The sequence below is a fragment of the Spodoptera frugiperda genome, chromosome 22 (genome assembly GCF_023101765.2).
Source record: "Spodoptera frugiperda isolate SF20-4 chromosome 22, AGI-APGP_CSIRO_Sfru_2.0, whole genome shotgun sequence".
Taxonomy (NCBI): domain Eukaryota; kingdom Metazoa; phylum Arthropoda; class Insecta; order Lepidoptera; family Noctuidae; genus Spodoptera; species Spodoptera frugiperda.
Window position 1 is genome coordinate 4,852,488 of NC_064233.1, and position 25,296 is coordinate 4,877,783.

Sequence of the window (25,296 nt, forward strand, 5' to 3'; positions counted from 1 at the left end):
AAAAGATTATTAATAATACTAGAAGAAAATTAGATATCGAGTTTGCATTTAACTAGAATGCAATGATCATGAAAAAAATATCCACAGTATTTTTTATAATATTTTGTCCAATTGTTTCGTGGAACGAAGCAATATGCGGTTTCTGAACGAAATATAACTGACGTTTTATTGACATTGACATGGCAACCTAATCATGTAAACGTCAGTTTGACATTAACGTGTTGCTCTTTGAAAGGGGATTGTCTGTTTTTGCGAAGAATCGCCGCAGTGCAAAGTAACGAGATATCTATAAATAACACGATACGTTATCAACGTTCGTTTACACCAGAGCGAGTCTTGGCTATTTAATCTAATCGCCACGCCTCTACATTTAATTAATAACAGAAATTAATGAATACGTCACTCAGTTCCTCTTTGAATGCGGTAGCGGAAGATCGTTTATGAAATTTTGTGAATTCTGTGTGTGTTTAAAGTTAATTTTGCATTAAGATTCGCACCTTGGCCCCGAAGTTATACCGGTTGATTGGAAAGGCCATAGATTATAAGTGTAACCTAACTTTTTAAGAGAAATCAGTGAACTTTTTGCGATGTCCGTCTTAAACAACTTTACGGTGTCCGTTGCGAAGGGATTACGACGTAAGTACTATGTTTTTGTTTATTTATTTACCTATTTTAATAACCTAACTATAATCGGCAATAAACTACTTACTTGAAAAGTATTTTAAAAGTTTTTTCTACTCAAATTCTTGAGTGAATTTATTATCTTTAATTCATATGACTAAAAAAGTTAAGTCTTCTTTTTTTAAATGAGTAGTTGTTTTTTTTTTTGTAATCTATCCAGCCAGTGCAATGTCCATCAATATTAAATAATGAATGATGTAAACTGAATAAATATGTGTAATCTGTTGATTATTGTTTACCTACAAAGCAAACATTTCGTTTATTTTTATCAGTAAATAGCTGTGTGGAAAGGTCTAGAACTTTCAAGAGTTTGAATTACTTTTTTTATTTATTTGGATAGTTTCAGTGTATTTTAATGTATAACTATAGATTTTTTTATACTGAGGTGAAATATTAGTATCTCTGTTCTGTTGAAAAACCTTACTAATAAAAAATACAACAGCTCTAAATGAATAAAAAATACTGGATTTTAAACTATTCTGTATCTGTTAATCTTAAAAGTGTTTTTGTTGCATTAGTTTTAGTTTTGTGCAAATTTAATTTGTTATGATTAAAAAAATACTTTTAATAATAATTTGCTAAAATTCTTTTAATCTACAAGGCCACTGTTATCTCAATTTTAATTTAATGTTCTTTTGTTAATATTTTACAGAACAATTTATATTCTGTTCTCAAATTGAAATATTCTTTACTCTTAGAAAGCCTCAAGAAGGCATATTGACCTCTTTAACTACAAACAAAATAACTAATTATTATTAAAAAGTTTCTAAAAAGTTAAACAATTTGATGGTCATAAAACATATTGTTTGCTATTGCCTACTTGTATATCTTCAACTTAAAGTTATAATAATAGAAGTTAGTTAGTTTTAACTGTGAATTTTAAGTGAAGCTGTTAAATGGAAATTCACCTCAACAACTCCAATCCAAAAACGACAGGCGCTGTGTGTGGTGGAATACTGCTCATGAATATATGAGCCTCTAGCATAGCTTTGAAACTAGTTGAGTTCCTCACCAAATAATTACATAAGTAAGCCAGAATATGAGCCTCTAGCATGGCTTGAAACTAGTTCTTCCTCATCAAATTCAGTAGAAGCTCCTTATTCGCGCTTCCTTCATTCGCGGTTTCACTATTCGCGGATTGAAAAATTGCGACCCAATTCCCATATTCGCGGTCTAAAATTTCTTTATTCGCGGATCGAATCGAAATATCGGTGCGTAACCTAAAAAAATACATTCGCTATCCTTTGTCAACGCGTCAGTAGAAGGATAAAAAAATAAAATAGACCTTATTACAGCTACGTCTAGATTGTGACTTCTGCCTAAACCTAGTGTGACCTAAACCTGATGATAATAAAATTATCATCAGGCAATCTGTATGATCAGAAAGTTCAATTTTTTTTTATCTAGTTACTATTTGCTTCTTAATTTCGTCATCTAGGAACGTATCCCCTAACTATAACCCCATACAAATTACCATTCCATATTCACGGTTTCTGTATTCGCGGCATATTTACGGAACGCATACCCCGCGAATAAGGAGCTTCTACTGTAATAAATTATATGAGTAAGACGAAAAACTTAATGATTAATTTAATATGTCTTACAAAAGTTATAATAAAAATTTTACGCTTCAAAAAGTATTGCAATATTTAATTTAACATTAATTACTAAGGCCACACCACCAGCAAACTGATATCTTATCCTTATCTATAAGTAAACACGGGATTTTGAACCACTTTGATATGCTTTGCTTTTTATTTTCATTCAGTGATAATATTTTATAAGCGGTTTTCTCTGGAAAATACTTTATACATGGATAGATTTATATTTTTTTATTATATCTTATGTAGCGTGATGTAGTTGGGCGATATTTGTTGAAGGATGCAAATAACATCTCATTCAACTTTTGAAAATCTCTGTTTACAATCTTACTAATATTAGTTATAACCAAAAGCGAAAGTTTGTATGTATGTTTGTAACTCAAACATACACACAAATTTTCGCTATCACTCAGTCTCTCTAGTTATTACACACTGAATTAAGTCAAAGGTTTAAGAAGAAATTTGGAATAGAGGTAATATTTAAATTTCGCCTTTATCATTCATAAACTTTAAAAAATGTTGAGATAGATCATAGTTCCACTGTATCCTATTTGGCATTGTGCCAAGTTCTATCTCTGACCTAGTTTTCATATTAACAAGTTCTGATGATAAAACATTATTGTTATGAATTGACTCAAATGATGATTGACTGATGTAATACCTAGGTAGCTTCTGAATTGACCACTATTTCAATAACCTATGATTCCTAATTATTAAAAAAAATAAGCGCATATCAAATCCTAATTTAGTGTTTGTATTTCTATCAGAGAACCAACAGCGATACAATAAAATAACAGAAATAAAAATTAGAATATATAGCAGAGATTATAATTTACGGAATTTACGATTACAGACTAATTACACGATAAAATTGCATACGTATATTTAATTAGTAATTTGTTATTGTTATTGCAAAATTTGATTCATTGTGGGCTTATCATCTACATATTTTTGTATTATAACTCTTAAAACACATAGCTGCACGAAAGTCGCCGCGTCGTGTGTCGCGGAATGCTGCTCATGAATATGAGCCCCTAACATGGATTGAAACTAGTCGAGTTCCTCGTCAAACAGTTACATGAGTAAGCCGAAAACCATAATACCTTATTTTTTTTTTACATTTTTTTTTACATTTAATGGGTTAAGTAATTAATCTACATAACTAGTTAGTTATTTATCGAAATCTTGGATATAGGTACCAGCGTACCAGCCAACGACACGTGCAATGCGATGACTCGATAGCGATTTCCAAAACCTATTACATATTAATAAATAAAAATAATAACATCACGTGTCTTATCACACGATTGCTAATTAGCAACTCGTTTCTGCCTGTAATCTATAGGTTACTAGAAATTCTTCTATTTTTACGGTGAACTCATCACTATTACCTAACAATAATATTTTTATCGTGAGCCATAAAAAATCACGGCTTACTCAAGTAAATTAATGGAGAAAAGCTCTACTGGTTTCGAGTCACAGAGGGACTCTTCATGATCAGCGTGTGTTTGTGTTTTTAGTCAGTAAGATTCTGACACTCCCTCTCGCCTCACCCAAGGCATTGTATCATTTTCCCCACTCAAAAACCCGTCAGTCTCAGTTGCCTTAATCCTATAAAAAATAATCTTTAGTCATCGTTAAAAAATACTCTCTTTTCAACCGTATAAGAGTGTTCACTGTTTATTATGATCATGTTATTAATATTCAACACACAGACAGACTGAACAAACGGTAAGGTCGTCGGCTCAGGTCATTGCTCTCGCTGACAAACTGCCAATTATCGAAACCGGGTTTTCAACTTTTCACCTACATTTTCGATGTGGTACTAAATGCCCTAATTGGTTACTTGGTTCTATCTACATAACAGTGTTCTGGTGATTTCTTTTACTACTTTTCAAGGCATCTTTATAGTTACCAGAATACATCAAAATTGATTCAGCAGTGGAAGCTTGCAAACAATCCCACCTTTCTGTGCTACGAAGATATAATAAAATAAAAGCTAAGCTTTCACAGCTTACTATGTGACCGTTTCCACTGATACTAAGCTATGCGCTCGAGTATGCGATGTATCGATAGGAGAGAAGCCATCCATAGCACGCATCTTTCCACATAAAAAAACATAGCTTAGCTGAGTCCGTTTCCACCAATGCTTAGCTATAGGTATGTGCCGATGAATATGATTGGTGGAAGCCAAACTCATCCACAGCAGCGTAGCATTGGAGCTGCGGACTACCTAGCGGGTTTACTGGGGCTCCGGCTCGAAAAGCAGGAGTAGGAACGGGGTGGTTTTTAGTCAGTAAGAGTCTGACACTCTCTCTCGCATCGCCCAAGGTGGGAGAAGTCATTGGATGATTTTCTCCCCTTAAAAAAAGGCATAGCACATCTCTGGTGGAAAGGCACTCTTACCCTACTATTACCCCCAGTGTATCTATCGACCTCCAAACAGACCTTGTTGCTACAACCTTGGAATCAGCAATTTCTTTATCATTGTTATCAGAAAATTTGTTAAAAACAATTAAAAAATGTCGCCAGATATCTGTACGTAGGTATTTGTGCTGTAGGTGTGTTGTTTAATATTTGTTTATCGTCACTTCACGTGATAGGTATCCGCTACTGTAATTAGCTTGGAAGTTTTCATTTTCATGAGCAATAATTTTGTATGTTTTTCAATTGATTTAAACGCCTTTGGTGTTTCGACTGTTCATGGGCGGCGACGATTGCTTACCATCACGTGATCCGTATTTTCGTTTACCAGATTAACTATATCATAAAACAAAATTAACAATGGAAAATTCCTTTTACCATTTTCTACAGCTTTTAAACCGTTGTCCATTTTCCATACATCAATCTTATAATCATGCTCTATCATTTACGATATTTAACCAAAATCTGTTCAGCAGTTTTTGCGATAGAATGACAAATATTCACTAACTTTCGCCTTTATTATCCGTAACGTTTAAAATACTGTTATGATTCATTAAGGAAGTTATTTACACACAATACATAATAGTAGTAATAGTACTTGTAATGGCTTGTATTCCGTAATACCTACTTCTTTACAAGTACTAGGCATCAAAACACTTAGTGCCTAACGAGACTCAATTATTTTGTTATTGTGCGGACGATGTTTTGATATTTATAGACGAGATATTACGTGTTTGATGCTTTGGTTAGCAATTTATTCAGCCTAATCGGCGGAACGCCACCACTTCATGGTAGTTGTCCCATTTGCACGAAGCGCTTCGCTTCAAGCTTCCTTGTTCAAACTGCTAGGGAGTGGAATTCTTTACCGGAGTCTGTGTTTCCTGATGGGTATAACCTGGGTGTCTTCTAAGCCCGAGTGAATAGGTTGCTTATGGGCAGACATGCTCCATCGTAGACCGCATCATCACTTACCATCAGGCGAGATAGCGGCGCCAGATCTCTGGAGCTCTGTGAATTGTAACGATATGTAGCTCTTTGGTTCCTTCGATCCGCACGATGATTCCGGATGTTATATAAGGAATACATGTATGTATACTTGTCTCTTTGTACGCTTAAATCTTTAAAACTACGCAACGGATTTTGACGCGGTTTTTTTTAAATAGGTAGAGTGATTCAAGAGGAAGGTTTACATGTATAATACATCACTATTGCATCCATGCGAAGCTGAGGCGGGTCGCTAGTTTCTAATAAATAAATATTGATATTATTAAAACATAAGTTATTTATATCTGCCATATAGTGTCTTATCGTGATCATAATATTATATTTAACTGGAATAAACATGTTTATGAATTTATCTCGCGGTTACATTATATTGACATGTGTTATGCAATAGGAGACGCTAAATGTAATTAGGGTGGGTCCATTTTTCATGTGTTATGTGAATTACATGTTGGACAGGTATTGTTTTCTATATTTAGAGATTTAGTCAAAATCTTCTCTAGTTAATACATTTTAAACAGTCAGTGGCGAATGCTACATACACGTAAATTCCGTTGAAGAGGCTACAAAATGCCATTTAAAATTATATCTTTAGAATTGATATATCTTTAGAAATGCTTAGTTTACGGCGACGAGCCATCACACCACCACAGATGGGGCCCAATAGCGCAGATGCATGATCCGGAGCTGCGGACTACCTTGCGGATTTACCGGGGCTCCTAATTTTCGAAAAGTAGGAGTAGGAACTGGTTGGTTTTTAGTCAGTAAGAGTCTGACACTCCCTCTCACCTCACGCAAGGTGGGAGAAGTCATTGGATGATTGTCTCCCCTCACAAAAAAAGAAAGAAATCATGCTTTTTTCTTTTCTATGACTAAAAGTACCTTAGTTGATTGGTGGTGGACTAAAATCGACACTAGCGCCACGGACAAAAAGGGACTGTTTCAACATATTTTATCTGCTTACGTAGAAATGGGTTTTCCTTTATTAAATAAACTGTTTACTTCCTAATGATAAAATTAAGTCTATTTGTTGAATCAACACTAGTAATAACACTCGTATCACACTCGTTTTAAACGATTTTGAGTTCTATCACCTAAGAAATAAGAGTGAAGACAACTGCGTAAACAACTTAGCATTAGACAATTTTATTTGCATTCATGATCATCTCTATGTCGTTGCAATAGAGGTCAATATTGATTGTGTTAACTGTAAATGGGGTTTGCAAAGTTATTTATAGATAGAAAGTACATAATACTGGTAATTACGAGTGTTATTGTGAAAACTTCAGCTAATTAGAGTCACCCATAACCTTTTAGCTATCGTTCGATTCAGTTAGTCATTCAAGGAAATTATTGACAAAAACAATTAACTACTTTGGAGAGATAAGATTTCTATTGCCGATTCAATTATTTACAATTTTTATAAGAAAAAACAACTTTTTTTCGACAGTAAGGGTGCTCTTCCAAAGAAATCTGCCGATACTAGGATATGTAGCTATGTGAATAAGAAGTGCTATGAAAGTGCGCCGCCGAAAAGTAGCTGTGCGAGGAAGATGCGCAGCTCCAGTAGGTATGCGATGTATCGATAGTAGGAGAGCCATCCATAGCTCGCATCTTTCCATATAAAAACATAGCTTAGCTGAGTCTCTACCATTGGTAAGCTGTATGTACCGATGAATATTATCGATGGAAGCCAAACGCAAAGCCAGATCATGCAATGACTTCTCCCGCCTTGGGCGAGGCGAGTGTGTCAGACTCTTACTGACTAAAAACTGCCCCGTTCCTACTCCTGCTTAACCTGCTTTTCGAGCCGGAGCCCCGGTAACCCGCTAGGTAGTCCGCAGCTCCTACTATCAAATAATTTAAAATTAAAATTGATACCAAAATCCGTCCACTATGTACTGAGATAAAATAATTCGTTTGTTTGTTTATGACACGCATGCGTGTTACACGTCGTACGCAGAGTGCGTGCGCATGAGTCGTGATAGAACCATGATCAATTAAGTGTTTTATTTAATAATTAATTAATTAGTTCGATAATTGGACGGTGAATGATTGGTATATTGGTTCAGTATGTTTAGTAACTAATGATTGTAGTAAATGCGAGTGTTTGTGTGTACTAGATGTGGAGGTTTATTACGCATTTTCACAAAAAACTGCTGAATGGATTTTAATGAGATTTCGCACATTGATAAACTTTTATTGGAATGTGTTTTCTGGTGGAAAATTATTTTTCGAGATGCTTTTTTTGGTGAAATGCGATAGTCGGTCAGCCAGTCTTGATTTTGATCATTGTATCAGGATAAATATTACAATCTTTGTGTTTGGCAGTTTTATCTCTAATTGCAAAGGAAATAAGACCGAAAAATAAAGAAATAATTGTAGTCAATGTGTTAAAAAATCTATTATTTCATAATATTATATTCATTTCATAATATTATATAAATAAGTTATTGTTAACTGTTACTATTTTGCATGCTGTGTTAGCCTTTAAGTGATTATTATACTCGCACATGTTTTTATCTTTTTAGTTATAGTTATGAATTAGTGTAATAATTGTTGGCTAACCTATTTAAATAAATAAATAAATAAAATATACAATCGTTTTCTTAATCTTACGCCATAAAACGATGTTTTCAAACAACTGTGGGAGAGCCATGCTTCGGCACGAATGAGTGATACCATGGCCTCACAGAAAACCGACGTGAAACAACGCTTGTGTTGTGTTTCGTTGTGTAAGTGAGGTTACCGGAGGCCCAATTACCCCCATTCCCAAACCCCGATTCTTCAACAACCCTTAAATTCTTACCCCCAAAAGGCCGACAACGCATTTGTAACGCCTCTGGTGTTTCAAGTGTCCATGGGCGGCGGCGATTGCTTCCATAAAAACAAACTTGAGAAAAAATAATCGTATGTTCCAGATTATTCACGAACTAACTATAAAAAATTATCATGTTTGTGATTATAATTAGGCATAGTTTTGACAAATACGAGTCCCTACGTCACGCGTTTATCTCAGTGCGATAATAGTTTACAGAGTTTATTGAATCGTTGATTATACAATAGGCATGACATTGTGATTTGAACTAGATTCGTATATTTTTACGCTTTATAATCTCAAATAACTAGTAAAACAATTACTGTTGGCAGTCACTTCGCAGACATATTACGAGTAAATTCGTACGTTTGTAAATTCGTTCGCGAATTTGGCCATATATTGCTTCGCATTCTCTTAGAACATCGAGACTACTTTTTGATTGGCATATTTGTTTAGGGAGAAAATGAGTAAGCGATCAGCGCTCATGGACACCCGTAACAACAGAGGAGTTACAGGTGCATTACCGTTGTTTTAGGGATTGGAGACCCATTGCGATGGGTTACCTACTATAAGTAGATACGTGTTTATTTATTTGTTTCTTTTTATGAGCTACTTTGGGTCTTTTTTTAAGGGGGGAAATCATCCAATGAAATCTCCCGCCTTGGGCGAGGCGAGTGGTAGTGTCAGACTACTAAAAATCACCCTATTCCTACTCCTGCTTTTTGAACTGGAGCCCCAGTAGCCCGCTAGGTAGTCCGCAGTGGCTACGTAGTCTAACTTATTCAGTCATTCTTTCTCTAGAGATTTATGTCTGTAGATATGTTACACTGACTTGCTTTGAATGAGTTCAGACCAAAGAATTTTATCTTAATTAGTAGGCAGTTTTAAAATTTACCTTTTAATTGTTTAAGATAACATAATCATCTTGCGTGTACGCATGATTTAATTTTTCACGATAATGGTACAGAATTTCTCATGACTTGTGGGCTCGTGTATTTTTATTTAACTATATTTTTTCGCAATTACCTAGTCTGAAACAAGTCTTTTTATTGGTAATGAGCACATCAACAACAGCCTATTAGTGGCCACTGCTGACCAAAACCCCTTCTCACACAGATAAAGTTTTGAGCATTAATCACCACGCTTGCTCAATGCGGGTTGGCAATTTCAAACTTATAATCAGAAATTATAAGCCCAGGTCTCCTCACGATGTTTTCCTTCACCGTTTGTCAGTGGTGTCTAAATAATATTAGAAAGTACATATAACTCGGAAAAAGTCACATTGGTACTTGCCGTTGGTTGCCGCCGCATCTTCATGTATGAGGAGCGGTCTTAAACCTCCGGGCCATCACGACACTTTTTTATGAGCATGCTCCCCGTTTAATTTCGAAATTCCCGTCAGAAATAACGAATTATAAAAATTATTAAACACACCAAACAAATGGCGTCTTCAACGTTTATCAGAAGGAAATAAAAGATCTTTATATCATCTATAAATAGCGAACAGGCTTCAGTTATCGAGTTATAGAATTACGGAAGTATTCTTATCGCCAGATGGAGTATCAGCTATATCTTGGCGATGTCAGGGGTCAGAGATATATTGAACTAGCTTTAGAACTGGGAAGACCTTGCTAAATGGCCCGAAAATTGGCCTTTGGACACGCCATGGTATGAGATCTCTACTATTGATAAATTTGTAGGTTATCAAAGACCAAGAAAATCTGTTAAAAACTAAGAATATGACCTTGATTTGAATGAATATGACGTTGTGTTGAAATATTCTGCCAAAAAGGACTCTTAGTCAGAAAAAATAGGACAAAGAAGACTTTTTATATGGCATAGAGCCTCAAATAACCAGACAGATGACCTAATGGTAAACAAAATCAGCACTGTTCATGGACTCCTGCAAAACTAGAAGAGTTACAAGTGTGTAAAGGGGATGGACGCTTCTCCACCATGGATGTGCTATGTCGCTATGTTACGAAGATGTAATAGTGAAGCTGTGAAACTATGTGACCGTTTTCTCTGATACTAAGCTATGTAGCTGTGCGAGGAAGATGCGCAGCTCGGGTATACGATGTATCGATAGGGAAGCCATCCATAGCACGCATAAGCATCCTTAAGTCTTTGACTGCCAATAGAAAACTGTTGAAGGCAAATCCTCCGCTAACGTCGGTCACCGGTGACTACCACGGCGTTCAATGTGTTAAGCTTTCGGTAACCTTATACACTAAACACAACACAAGCATTGTTTTACTTTTAAAACAAAAGCAGAACGCAATACACAACGGCCTCAAATTCTTTATTTACACACACCAATGACGTTGCACCACTGTTATGACAGTTTCATCGAGGAAATACGCATCGCACAGATAAAATATATTACGCAGGCGTTTCTAAAATAAGACGAAAATTGCGCAGCGAATTTGCAATGATAAGGCTTTTATCCAAATATGGGTCATAAGGCTTATCAATATAAAGAATGTTATTGTTTAAAGTTGTATTATTTTTAGTCAACGTTTATTGTATTGGATTGTTATGTGTTTAATATATGTGTGTAAAAATAGCGAATGATAAACTATTCGTTGCAAAGTTATTAGTTTATAGACTTGTTTCTTCGTCAGTTTTTGCGTCAAAATATTTATTTGATGCTTTATGCAAGGAAGGTTTAAAGTCGTTGACGTTTCTTTTAGTCAACCTTTGGGTGATATAATCTATCTTTATAAGAAATCTTTGTCTAAAATTGTAACCGAAATAGCTGGTGTTTTATTACCTTAGGGAACAATAAGTAAAGCCAATTATCCCGATTCCTCAACAACCCTTAAATTCCTAACCCCCAAAAGTCTGCTCGTTAATCGGCTTATACCATAAAAAATACCAAATAACTTGACTGACTACATGAAATTGAAAGAACAGAGACTGCACCTATATTAGAAAATACCTACTTGTGCACTATCATATTATCTCCTGCTTTCGTTGGTCCAATTGAGACCGACAACTATTGTGATAGATATTGCTAGAAAAACTACGATAAAACAAATAGTGCCCTTGTCACAATTATTCTATTTATTTGTTTGTTTGTTGTTTTTACGTTGCAGTGGAAAATTATCATTATTAATGAGTAACGAGTAATATTTTTGTGACAAACAAACTTTCCGTGATCGCATTAGCGGTTATAGACAAATAGACAAATATTTTGTTAGTGATTGTGAAATATTTGTTCTATTGCTCTCGTCCACCGCCTCCGCGAATAAATATAATATTGTACTTAGGACATGGTCCCAATAAGACTTAGCAAGATTGTGGTTGATTGTAGTCAACTTTTGGGTGATAGATTTCTCTTAGTAAATCTAAAATTGTATCCGATTATTTCATTAATTCAAGTAAAGAATGTCTCAACAACCCTTAAATTCCTAACTCCTAAAGTCTGCTCGTTAATCGGCTTACACCTAAAAAAATACCCTTGACTGACTGACATGAAATTGGAGAGACTACTCTAATTAGAAAATACCTACAGTACACTATCATATTACCTCCTGCTTTCGTTGGTCCAATTGAGACCCGACCACTATTATGTAGATATTACTAGAAAAACTACGATAAAACAAATAGTGCCCTTGTCACAATAATTATTTTGTTTATTTGTTTGTTTGTTGTTTTTACGTTGCAGTGGAAAATTATCATTATTAATGAGTAACGAGTAATATTTTTGTGACAAACAAACTTTCCATCGCATTAGTGGTTATAGACAAATACACAAATATTTAGTGATTGTGAAATATTTGTTCTATTGCCTTGTCCACCGCCTCCGCCGAATAAATATAATATTGTACTTAGGACATGGTTAGTTAGCAAAATTGTGGTTGAAGTATTATCCACTGCTAATTTCTCTTAGTATCCGACCGTTTATCTCATTAATTCATTAGAAGTCCCTGTCTATTCACTTCTGGAATATGGTCTTTCTCTACATCGGAGGCTACTCCACGATCAGCAGGCAACAAGCCCGCCACAACCTCCCAAAATTGCTGCAAGTTCTCTAAGCCAGGATCTACAGTAGATACAATCATGGAAACGTCGGAACACTGAAGTCCGGGACGGGAATCTCAGGGAATGAAATACTGTCTTGAATCCCGCATCGAAATAAATCAGACGATATAATTAGAGGAGAAGAAAAAGAAAAGATTAGCAGACAAGTTGGATATCGTATTTTTAATAGCTCAGGAGTGGCACAAGTTTATGAGAGAACACTACTGTTTGGTCGATGTTTTTGCAGTCCCCTAAAAAAAAAAAAATATCTCGATAAGAAAATTGACAAACACACGAATGGCATTTAAAATCCAGCAGTCAGCATTTTGAACTAAACTGGATCATTAGTGTAATAACCTTTCCATATCGCAACGAAATACTTTCATCTACTCCAAACCGGTTGGCACTGATCAATAATGAGAGTTGTAGTAGGAAAATGCCCTTAATGATAAAAAGCTAATAATAAATCGTTCTTATCGTTAGGGTTGACTGACAGACATGCTTAAAATAAAGCAGTTGATATTTTGTAAATGTGCATTGTCAAGAGTGGAGATTATGGCTTACATAGATACAGTGGACTGTCATGGGATGTTTATGATCATGTTCAAGGCACAGTATTCCATGTGTGCCCACGCATGGAATAATTATCTCATCTTTGGGCCGAGGTGAACGAACCAATCAGAGAGCTTAGTACGAGTTTATTTTACGTTAAACGCGAGCGCGTTTGACGCTCTGATTGGTTGGTTCATTCGCGCCGTACAACCAGTTTCGATTTCGTTAAATGTAAAACAAACTCGTACCAAGTCTTCTGATCCAAGTCAGAAAAGTCCTGCTAATAATTATATGCCTACTGCGTTTGCCAGCCCTACGTCTGCAGTTATCGGTCAAAATATTCCATTCACACCCTTTCTATATTATTGTTTGTTTACTGGCACTGATATCTCTGGGAATAGGGCTTATCTTTTGCTGGTAACCTGCTAATTGTTATTGGTTATATCTGGGGCCTTAGTATGAGTTGGCTTTACGTTTAATGAGAACGAAACGAGACCGCGTTCGGCGCTGTGATTGGCCGACTCCAATAAACCAACCTATTACAGGTCCAATTGCGGTCTCGTTTCGAACTCAAAGTCGTACTAAGGCCCCTGTTAATAAACATAGTCCATATTGAAATATAGCATTACCTATTATGATATTGTGAAAGTTTTGCAAATGATCTAAAGAAAATTTGTAGTCGTGGTTTAGGTAATGACCAAAGTACTATTGTATTTATTTCGAACCATACTTCACGACAACCTAAGTGTCCTGTGGAAAACGCATTAAGAATGAACTGTTTCTTAATTGAGTTCTCATTCTCGACTTCAACTATCTTCGCTCTGCATTTTATTCAAATCTGTCTATTTAGGTGTAAAAACGTAACATACTCGTATAAATACATATTCAATTTCAGAAAAGCGACTGTCTACAACAATTTCAGTGGTTAACATGCTCTTTCCTTGGTTCCAGGTCTAAGACAGAAGCAGGAGCTTCGCGAGGTGGTCCCCAATGCTTCCAGGAGGAAAGGGAACACAGCTGTGCCGGAGGAGACCAAGCTGAACATGGAGAAATGCCTCATCGTGTCCAAAGTTACCAGATACGAATACGAAAGGTGAGTTTCTTTATTAAATGTCGTCTTTTAATTTTTGCATCCTTCTATGTTTTCTCCTGCCTTGGGTGAGGCCAGAGGAGTGTTAGACTCTTACTGATTGATAACCACATTGTTCCTACTCCTGATTTTCGACCCAGAGCCTCGGTAAACCTGCTAAGTAGTCCGTCCGCAGCTCCGGATCAGGCATCAACCCTACGGGGCTATCTGTGGTGGTCTGTGGTGAATGTGCTATTGGCTACTGCCCAATATATTGTGGGTTGTCGCGTGGGTCAATTTCTTGTGTGATCCATATATTGATGTTCTAAGCTGTGTGGTGTCAGCAGAGAAGAAATAGAAGAAGAATATATTAAACACAAGAAAAGAGGAGAAGAAATAAGAAAACGATAGTTTCCACTTCACTGGTGATTAACAGACTCACAGAAGTCAGGAACTCATAGAGAATGCTAAGGCATCATGATGTGGACTACCTCCGGAGCTGTGGACTACCTAGCGGTCTTACCGGGGCTCCGGTTCGAAAAGCAGGAGTAGGAACCGGGTGGTTTTTAGTCAGTAAGAGTCTGACATTCCCTCTCGCTTCGTCCAAGGCGAGAGAAGTCATTGGATGATTTCCCCCCTAATAGAAAAAAGGCATCATGATCCCTAGCCGTGGTAATTAAATAACCCAGTGAACTACCAACCAATTAGGAATTAGTGAGAACCAGTAATTGTAAGTAAATACAAGTACCGCAACAATAACTGGTATGTTATCTCAGCCGGTTTATCGGGCAGCCGGCGGGTCAAACAGTCTAACTGGTAATATTTAGCCATTAGAATGGAACTGATTGCTAAATGTGATGTAATATTACTGATATTTTTCTATGTCATGTGTGTTATATAGAATTGAGGTGTTTTTCGTTGCGTTTGGCTTCCACTAATTATATTCATTGGTACACATAGCTTAGCACTGGTGGAAACGGACACAGCTAAGCTATGTTTTTATACGGAAAGATGAGTGCTATGGATGCGTGCTATGGATGACTTACCTACGGTCACATAGTTCCACAGCTTAGCTATTACATCTTTCGGAGCTGTGGACTACCTAACGGTTTTACGGGCCAAGTTACTGGATGATTTTCCCCCAAAAAAACATACATCTTCGTAGCATAGCTACATAGCATATCTCTGGTGGAAAAGCACCTTCATTCTGTTATTCATACTGTCTGCTTTTATGACAATTGCAACTGGTTTTGCAATGTCGATAAAGCGATCGTAAATGTCAGTTACATTACCAGTTTTACTTGAATTTTTTGTACGATTAAATTACATTTTTGTACTCTGTGGGATTAAGTAAAGCATATATTGAATGCCTTCATTCCTTAAGTTTTTAAAGTTATGTTGTGTCTGTGCTTTCATCTTCTGTATATACCTTTTCTTATGTGCGCGTTCGGCGCTCTGATTGACCGCTCTCTGGTTTTGGTTACTTTAAACGTAAAGCAAACTCATACTAAGGGTACTGTTAATCCTTTACCTATTGGTTGTAGCGTGATATTTTATACCACGTAGCCTTTCTAGATAAATAGACTATCCAGCGAATAATTTTTAAATTCCAACCAGTTGTTTGGAGATAAAGGCGTTCAAAGTTATAAAAATACAAACTTCTTAATATTATGTCCGGATATTATGTTTAAATTTAAATTCATACCTTCAAAAAAGAGCGTAAACAACGCACTTGTAACTCCTCTGGTGTTGCGGGTGTCCATGGGCGTCGCTGATCGCTTACCATCAGGTGATCCGTCTGCTCATTTGTCCCGTACTCCTTAAAAAATGGCAATCGGATTAAAAAAATATGCGAGTGTTTAAAGCTAAGTTGACACAAAGTAATAATCTCTACAAGTAAGTATCTTAATTTATTACTCATATTCATAATGGAAAAACAGTTTTTTTTTTTTATAAACAAACGATGTATATTGTTATTTATAGTTGTAATCAGTTTTATTTTTAACGCGCTATCTAATAATAGCTAATTCTTAGGACATTGCACGATAGTTTTTATAACATAACAAGCCTTTAAGCCTTTAACTGCCATCAGAAAACTGTTGAAGGCAAATCCTCCACTAACGGAGGTCACCGGTAACCTACGTGGCAGTTAACGTGTTTTTTTTTTTGAGGGGGGAAAATCATCCAATGTCTTCTCCCGCTTGGGCGAGGCGGGAGGGAGTGTCAGACTGTTACTGACTAAAAACCACCCCGTTCCTTCTCCTAGTTTTCGAGCCGGAGCCCCGGTAAACCCGCTAGGTAGTCCGCAGCTCCGGATCAGTTGGCGTGTTAAGATCAGTTTCATGAAATGTGCGTCTAATGCCATACACCAAAATAGGTTTGAACACTATGCTATTTATAGAAACTGAATATCTGCTCAATGACAATTGAGTAATCCGAGTATCACGGTGTTTTTCCACCAGAGATGTGCTATATAGCTATGCTGCGAAGATGTAATAGCTTAGTTGTGAAACCATTTCCACTGATACTAAGGTATGTGTGAGGATGATGCGTAGCTCGAGTATGCGATGTATCGATAGTAGGGAAGCCATCCATAGCACGAATCTTTCCATATAAAAAACATAGATTCGCTGAATCGATTTCCAAGAGTGTTAAGCTATGTGTACCAATTAATAAGATTAGTGGAAGCCAAACGCATCCACAACAACGTAGCATAGCACATCTCTGGTGGAAAAGCGTTCTTAATCTGATTCGGCTTTTTAGCTCTGAGGATCCAATAGTGAAAAGGGGACTTTTTATATCTTAGTTAGAATTTTCTACAAAAAATCAGTCATAGGTATCAGATTTTTTCGACTTCTGGCTATCGATAACGTTTGTCAAAAACATACAATATAATATATGTCAGTATGTCAACCACAAACTTAATATGAATGGAAAATTACGAAGTTTATCGAAGAAATAAAAATAATAATTATCGTTACGAATGCAAAAACTACAGATATTGGGCTTGTTTTACTTGGAGTCGGTGATAAGCGAAAGATAACTGTATTACGTGATAATAAGAGCTTGTTTTCAAACATCACGCGGTGGGTGGTGCTTAGTGCTTGTACAGGGTGTGTTTGGAAGTATAGAGCAAACTGAACAGGGGTAAACGAGAGGGATTTCAATTATTTTAGCTTGGAGAATGGTGGTCTAATTCATAACAGTTCAAAAGTTGATTCAATGATTTGCTATAACTGAGTCCTGTGGTGACTTTTTTAGGGGGAAAGTCATCCAATAACTTCTCCCGCTTTGGGCGAGGCGAGAGGAAGTGTCAGACTCTTACTGACTAAAAACCACCCCGTTCTTACTCCTGCTTTTCGAGCCGGAGTTCGGTAAACCCGCTAGGTAGTCTGTAGCTCCGGGTGTCCTATGGTGGCTGTGAGCAGAATACATATACCACCACACCGGCTCTTCCCACGGTTATCGTAAGTGCCAACTAAGGACCACATTAAACAGAGACCGGGTGGAGCTCTCTGACAAACCTGAACCTTTTCAACTGTGATGAATCGGTTAGCGTTCAGTACCCTTATTAAGAGTTTACGTTGAACGGAAACAAAACGAGAGCGCATTCGGCGTTCTGAATAGCCGGCACCAAAGAATAAACCAGTCACTACCCCAAGTAAAAGTTTATTTTACGTTAAACGAAAACGAAACGACAGCGCGATCGGCGCTCTGATTGGCTGGCACGAATTAAACAACCAATTAGAGCGCCGAACGCGCTCTCGTTGCGTTTTCGAGATTTGGAGATTTGACTGTTGAATGGAATAAGCGTCTCATTTATTACTACAGTATTATTTTAACAATAGTCAATTAATAAAGCGATACGAGATAATGACGTGTGTACCTAATCACTGTTATCAGTACTATTATTACAAGTAAATCTCAATGAATATAACAAACACAGATTGTGTACTAGAATCGACTTTAGTAGTCGATTCTAACGTTTAGTACAGGAAAAACAAACTTCGGTTATACGCATTTGTATTGTCACATGTTTCTTTATTAATATGCCTTTTGCTTCTTCAAGCGATATGCAGAAGTGGTATTTATACAGTTGTAGTTTCCTAGAGATTTTTGGGAGGGGTGCAGGTCAGAAGTTATTGGGGGATGCCTGTGTTCAGCAGTTGTAATTGTTTTGGAGGGGAGAAAATCATCCAATGACTTCTCCCGCCTTTGGTGAAGCTAGAGGGAGTGCCAAACTCTTACTGACTAAAAACCACCCCGTTCCAACTCCTGCTTTTCGAGCCGAAGCCCCGGTAACCTGCTAGGTAGTCCGCAGCTCCGTGTCGGCATCAGCCCTACTGGGCCCCATCTGTGGTATCTATATAGAGATGCGTTTTTCATGATGACGTTAAAATATACGCAAGCAAAATATATAAAGTTATCATTTAAAATAACACGTGTAGTGAAAGTTAATACCTAAGTACATATTAAACATATCCTCTACACCGTCAGAGTAAAATTAAACCTTAATTACTTTGTGATAAGACTGAAAATCCTATGTTTTTGTATACGTGACATACGTCATTACAATTGTTTGTGTAGATGATGTTTTCTTCAGTACAAATAGTTTGTTTTTCTCTTAAATGAAACGTGGTGATGATTTATGTTCATTTTGCGTTATGGTTAATATTGCATTATGATTTTTATTCCTTAATGCGGTTCCTTAATGATGCGGAATACTCCCACTAAATCATCGTCATATTATCAACCGGAGCTGCGGACTACCTAGCAAAAGGAATAGGGTGGTTTTAGTTAGTAAGAGTGTGACACTGCCTCTCACCTCATCTAAGTTGGGAGAACCTATATGTGGTTCCGCTGACAAAAAAAAAAATCAGCTGTTGAACATAAGTATCTCCCAATATCTTCCAGAACTGAATAGAGATTGGTCGGTTGAAAGCTTCCTGCGTGCCATTTTTATTTTTTGAGGAAAAAATTAAAATCATCCAATAACTTCATCCGCATTGGTTGAGGCGATAGGGAGTGTCAGACTCTTACTGACTAATAACTATCCCGTTCCTACTCCTGCTTCGAGCAGGAGCCTTCTTTACTTAGCAAGGTTGTATGTACGTAGTCCCGGTTGGGATCCAGCGGCTCCTTACGTCCTTAATTAGACCGACCTAGGAACTATAGGTATACAAAATACCTACATCATACTAGCAAATCCCGGCGAAATACGTTTCGCCACCAGATGGGCTTATCTCTTGATTTTTTTCTGTAAAGAATCTATTGCTATAAACCTCAATGAGCCTGAGACCTTTCCAACGAACGCAAAACCGTGGAAATCGGTTCTGCGTGCGTTCTGGAGTTAGGAAGGAAAACCCGACTTATTTTTATATAATAACATTTTTTTCTGCCCTTTCCAGACACAGCCACGAGCACCTATCAGAATGTGAGTTAGAGAGGGTGCTCAGGAAACGAGGGTCTGACTACGACTCCATGCTGAAGATACATAAGCAACAGAAGGCGTTTGAGGAGAACGTGGCCAAGAGTCTCAGAGACATGGGACTTAAAGTGGAGATGGCTAGCAGGTAAGGGCTTGAATTGTTTTTTAGTTGATTTCTTTTTATGGAACACGCCGGCAAACAAGCAGACGTATCACCTGATGGTAAGCAATCGCCGCCACCCATGGACACTTGAAACACCAGAGGCGTTACAAGTGCGTTGCCGGCCTTTTGGGGGTTAGGAATTTTAGGGTTGTTGGGGAATCGGGGATTGGGAAAATTGAGAAGGGGGGAATTGGGCCTCCGGTAACCTTCGGTTTCTGTGAGGTATCACTCCGGTCGAGCCGGCCCATTCGTGCCGAAGCATGGATCTCCAATACTTTGAATTAAGGTGTTTTGCTACTATCTTGTTCTATGGTAAGCGTTGATGCGACCTACCATGGAGCTCGCGTGTCTATAAGCAACCTTTTCACTCGAGGCTTGAAGGCACTCTTTAGGAATCACATCATTTAGTTCGTCAGTTAGGCAATGAAAAAATATTTGACACGTATTTTTTATTGACAAAATAAAAAATACGTGTCTTTTTATAAGATCAAAGTATAGGAGTGGGAACAAATACTTCATTTGTACGTATAAAATGTACCTAGCGATATTTCAAATAAATCGACATATCTTCGAAAATATTTGTTTCTGTAAAAAAAATACGTGTCTAATATTTTAAAATATTCTACAAGACGGACATCAAAATCTAAATTAATCATATACCCTATTCGGTTTCTAAATGCACCTTCTTTTATTTGATGATGTAACCAATTCTTCTTAATACATGATGTTTATAATCTTCTATCTTCTCTGTCTTTCTAGATTAACATACAACGATGATATAATAAACTGGTGCGACGTGGTGGTGCCGTGTGGTGGGGATGGCACCTTCCTTCTAGCTGCTTCTAGAGTCAGAGACGCTAAGTAAGTTGAAGATCTTCACTACTGACTACATAGTATAAAACAAAGTCGCTTTCTCTGCCCCTATGTCCCTTTGTAAGCTTAAATCTTTAAAACTACGCAACGGATTTTGTTGCGGTTTTTTTAATAGATAGTGATTCAAGAGGAAGGTTTATATGTATAATAAATGCATAATATATCACCATTGCACCCATGCGAAGCTGGGGCGGGTCGCTAGTCTTATATTAAATGAACTATTTATCCTACCCATGCTCCTATTTTAATACTTCTAAGAATACTCTGTATAGAATGTTTTCTTACTTTATCAAACTATATGTTATTATATGCAACGTCACACCTTTTAACCCCGAATGGGTAAGCAGAGGTGCATATTACGGCACGTAATGCCGCTATACAATGTACACCCACTTTTCACCATTTGTGTTATAAGTCCCATGTAATAGGGTGAGCTTATTGCCATATACTGGACACAATTCCAGACTCCGTGTCACTACTACTTTCGAAAAACTGATAACCCAGTAATAGTTTGCCCGACCTCTGGGAATTATTTATTTATTATTTATTTGGACAACCAGTAGCTGTTACATTACAACTTACATCTAAACACTTATGTTATAATTAATTTAAATGCACAACATTTTAAGGTATCACAACATGCACTGTAACATAACATAACAATGAATCGAAACAGAGACCCCTTAACCGACAGTCGCACTTGCGACCATTTGACTCACAAGGCAGGCTATTGTTATTAATGGATTATTAGTGCGTAAATTATAAAAATCAAACTGCAGCAACTAACTACATACGGTACTCCAATGTTCGCCATAATAGAATAATAATAATAATTTTGTGTGGTGTTCACAGTAAACCAGTGATAGGCTTCAACAGTTCGCCGCAGAAGTCGGTGGGACGGCTCTGCTTACCCACCTGGTGCTCCAACGACGTGAAGGGTGCGTTCCAGGCGATCAAAGAGGTTGGTTCTTGGTTTTACTGTCCTACTAAGGGATATTTAATGATTATTTAAACTATTTCTAAGTAACGATTTTGTTTAGAAAACAATTGCTAAGGACTGGGTTATATAATCTTGAAATGACTCGGAGTACGGCGGTTACTATCCTATTTGTTAAATAGCATTATTATAAGAATAAATAACTTTGACCTACTGCCACTATTGGTATGTAGATTTCAGATTTTAATTTCTCTCTATTCAAACAATTGTATTTTTGAAGCCGATGATTTTTTTTATGGTATAAACCGATAAACGAGAATACCTGATGGTAAGCAATCGCCGCCCATGGGCACCCGAAACACCAGAGGCGTTACAAATGCGTTGCCGGCCATTCGAAGTCTGGAATTCAATCGTTGTTGGGGAATCGGGGATTGGGAAGATTGAAAAGTTGATTGGGACTCTGGTATCCTCAACCACCCAATAAAACACAACGCTAGCGTTGTTTCACGTCGGTTTTCTGCTCGGCCGTGGTATCACTCCGGTCGAGCCGGCCCATTCGTGCCGAAGCATGGCTCTCCCACACTTATAAAAATACTTAACCATGTACATTTATAAGTTTTTAAACCGTTTTAAGTTCTTAATGATATTACTAGTGATCTGACATGGTCACTGCCTCGTTGGTCAAGTGGTCGCAAGTGCGACTGCCGAACAAGGGGTCTCGGGTTCGATTCCCGGGTCGGGCAAAGTATTACTGGGCGTTTTTCGGATTTTCGAAAAAATCTCTCAGTAGTAGCACGGAGTCTGGAATTGTGCTCGGTATATGGCAATAGGCTCACCCCCTATTACATGGGACTTACAACATAAATTGTGAAAAGTGGGTGTACATGGCACAGTGGCATTACGTGCCATAATGTGCACCTCTGCCTACCCCTTCGGGGATAAAAAGGCGTGAAGTTGTGTGTGTGTGTGTGTGTGTATTGCAAGCGCCATGATCATGGATGAACAGGGGCCTTAGTCTGCTATTACAATTGTGTCAGAATGGTCGATGGGACGGAGCTATACAACCTACATAGCTCCGTCCCTCTTGCACTGATCAGTGATCGACCATTCTGACGCAATTGTAAACTAAGACTAAGGCCCCAGTTTACTCTACAACAGTTTAAGTTCTAATGATACGTACATGTACGTTGCAGGGCAGGTTCAGATGGATGCGCCGCTCCAGGATACGCACGACGGTCACCTCGGAGCCGCAGCTGCTGGAGACCATCACTCCGGTAGACCTGCACACGCTGCATTACTGCAGGTTTGTAGTAGTCAGTAAAAGTTTGTAGATACTAGTCTGTAACTCAGTAGAATTCGGTGGTAGTCAGTAAAAGTTGGTAGATACCATAAAACGTGGTGAATAGGGATCGAGAGGTGAATAGGGACAGAAGAGAGGTGAATAGGTACAGGGAAATTCTTCATAGTATCTATTCACCCCTCTTCTGTCCCTATTCACCTCTCGATCCCTATTCACCCCATTTTACCGTACTAGTTTGTAACTCAGTAGAAGTCGGTGGTAGTCAGTAGGAGTTTGGTAAAAGAGTAATTAGTCTGGTAGTCAGTATTAGTTAGCATTTGTATCACGTTGCTCACGTGCAAAAAATACTGTTTTTTTTATACTATCAATAAGGCCATTAATTTATAAGGTCTCCTCATATACATCTCTAGTTTGATTCTTGCAAAAATCAATCAATTATTTCTGTATTATTTTACACTACATGAATTCTTTAAGTGTAATTTTATTGTAACTTTCGTGAGACATACTAAATTAATCTATATATATAAAACTCTTCCGTTACTGAGTGACTGACTGACTGACAGACAACGCACAGTCGAAACTACTGGTCGTAGACAGCTGAAATTTGGAATGTACGTTCCTTGGGATATGTAGGGGAGCACTAAGAAAGGATTTTTGGAAATTCAACCCCCAAGGGGGGAAAAGGGGTAAAAACGTTTCTATGAAAAATCTTATTCCTTGGGTTTATAAACTTGAAACTTGGCATGAACACGTACATAGGCAAGTAAATATGTTTGACATTATAAGTTTTTTCAAACTACCCTCCAATCGTGATTTAGGGGTGCGATTGGGTGACTGATTTATTAACGCACAGCCGAAACCGCTCGGTATAGGAGTCTGAGATTTTGAACAGAGGTTCCTTTAGTAACATAAGTGAGCACTAAGAAGGGATTTTTGAAATGTCAACCCCCAAGGGGGGAAACGGGATAAACTGAGCCGGGGCTGCGGGAAAGTTCTAACGAGATACCGTGGCCCCGGAACGCAAAGGGCAACTGAAGGAACGAGGTGGGTTTTAGTCAGTAAAAGTCTGACACTCCCTTCCGTTCCACCCAGAGCGGGAGAGGTCATTTGATGATTTCCCATCCTTAAAAAAAAAGACTTTGTATGACAACTTTCAGTCGTCTCTTTAACATACATAATAACATACATAATTATGTACATACATGCATAACATTAATAACATCACGCCTTTAAATCCCTATTTTGTGTTAACACTACCCATACAAACAGCTAAAAGGAAACAAGTGAAGAGACGAAATTTGTCCGCATCCATTTTCACCTAAATTCTTAACGTTAATGAGATTTACTTTTTATTATCAGGTCAACCTAATAGCCTCACATGTACGTATAACTTCGTAAGAATTTTCTTTCAACTCTTAACCGTTGAGGAGTTGTACCTTCCATCATCAGCTCATTCACATGGGATGATGACTATCAGACGCAAATACTTAAACAGATCTATGAAATTGTCAAAAACGTAATTGCCTGTAAATTTGAGGTTTGCCCTTGATTTCCGAATTACACGTGGGCGAAGCCGCGGGCGGAAAGCTAGTTATTATAATAATTATGTTATCGGCTTACTCACGTAAATGTTTGACGAGGAACTCGACTAGTTTCAAGCCATGCTAGAGGCTCATATTCATGAGCAGCATTCCGCAACAATTGCCGCGTCGTGTGTCGCGGCGATTGCCTGCCTCTAGCATGGCTTGAAACTAGTCGAGATCCTCTTTAAGTTTATTTGTGAATTTTATCTCTATTTTATATTTTATATCTGTATAAAAATCAATTGCTGTTCGTTAGTCTTACTAAAATTCAAGAAAGGCTCGACGGATTTTTTAAATTTTGGCCTTGAATTATTTGTGGAAGTCTAGGTTTTAAAGGTGGGAAAATATGTTTGAGGCGTTACGAAGTTTGCCAGGCCAGCTAGTTAATGATACAAAACTGTTTAACGTTTAACAGTTACTGAAAACAAATAATCAACACAATTATGCCATCAGTATCTTTATTTATTATTCCGACCTGAACATGGAACCCTGTCTTCACCAGATACCCCCCAGTGCAGAACACGCACGAGATGGTGGACGCGTACAACATGAACTCGCGCCAGGTGGCCACCACCGCCAGGGACGCGCCCGTCAGCCCCACGCTCGCCACTAAAGTGTTACCATTCTTGGCGCTGAATGAGGTAAGGATATTGTATTACAACATGAACTCGCGCCAGGTGGCCACCACCGCCAGGGACGCGCCCGTCAGCCCCACGCTCGCCACTAAAGTGTTACCATTCTTGGCGCTGAATGAGGTAAGGATATTGTATTACAACATGAACTCGCGCCAGGTGGCCACCACCGCCAGGGACGCGCCCGTCAGCCCCACGCTCGCCACT

At 37.8% G+C, this 25,296-nt stretch overlaps 1 protein-coding gene across 2 annotated transcripts in view; it reads left to right on the forward strand.

Annotated features, from left to right (window-relative positions):
* The first annotated feature begins 207 nt into the window (after positions 1-207).
* LOC118280033 (NAD kinase 2, mitochondrial) overlaps positions 208-25,296 on the forward strand; it is a 31,089-nt gene continuing 6,000 nt past the window's right edge. The window contains exons 1-7 of one of the 2 annotated variants that reach the window (XM_050702378.1): positions 208-636; positions 14,056-14,197; positions 19,582-19,746; positions 20,524-20,625; positions 21,490-21,598; positions 22,768-22,877; positions 24,960-25,212. In XM_050702378.1, coding sequence (XP_050558335.1) covers positions 588-636; positions 14,056-14,197; positions 19,582-19,746; positions 20,524-20,625; positions 21,490-21,598; positions 22,768-22,877; positions 24,960-25,212 — 930 coding nt within the window. In that variant the 5' untranslated portion in view covers positions 208-587. The remainder of the gene's footprint in view (positions 637-14,055; positions 14,198-19,581; positions 19,747-20,523; positions 20,626-21,489; positions 21,599-22,767; positions 22,878-24,959; positions 25,213-25,296) is intronic. The other variant, XM_035599903.2, reaches the window with a different exon arrangement.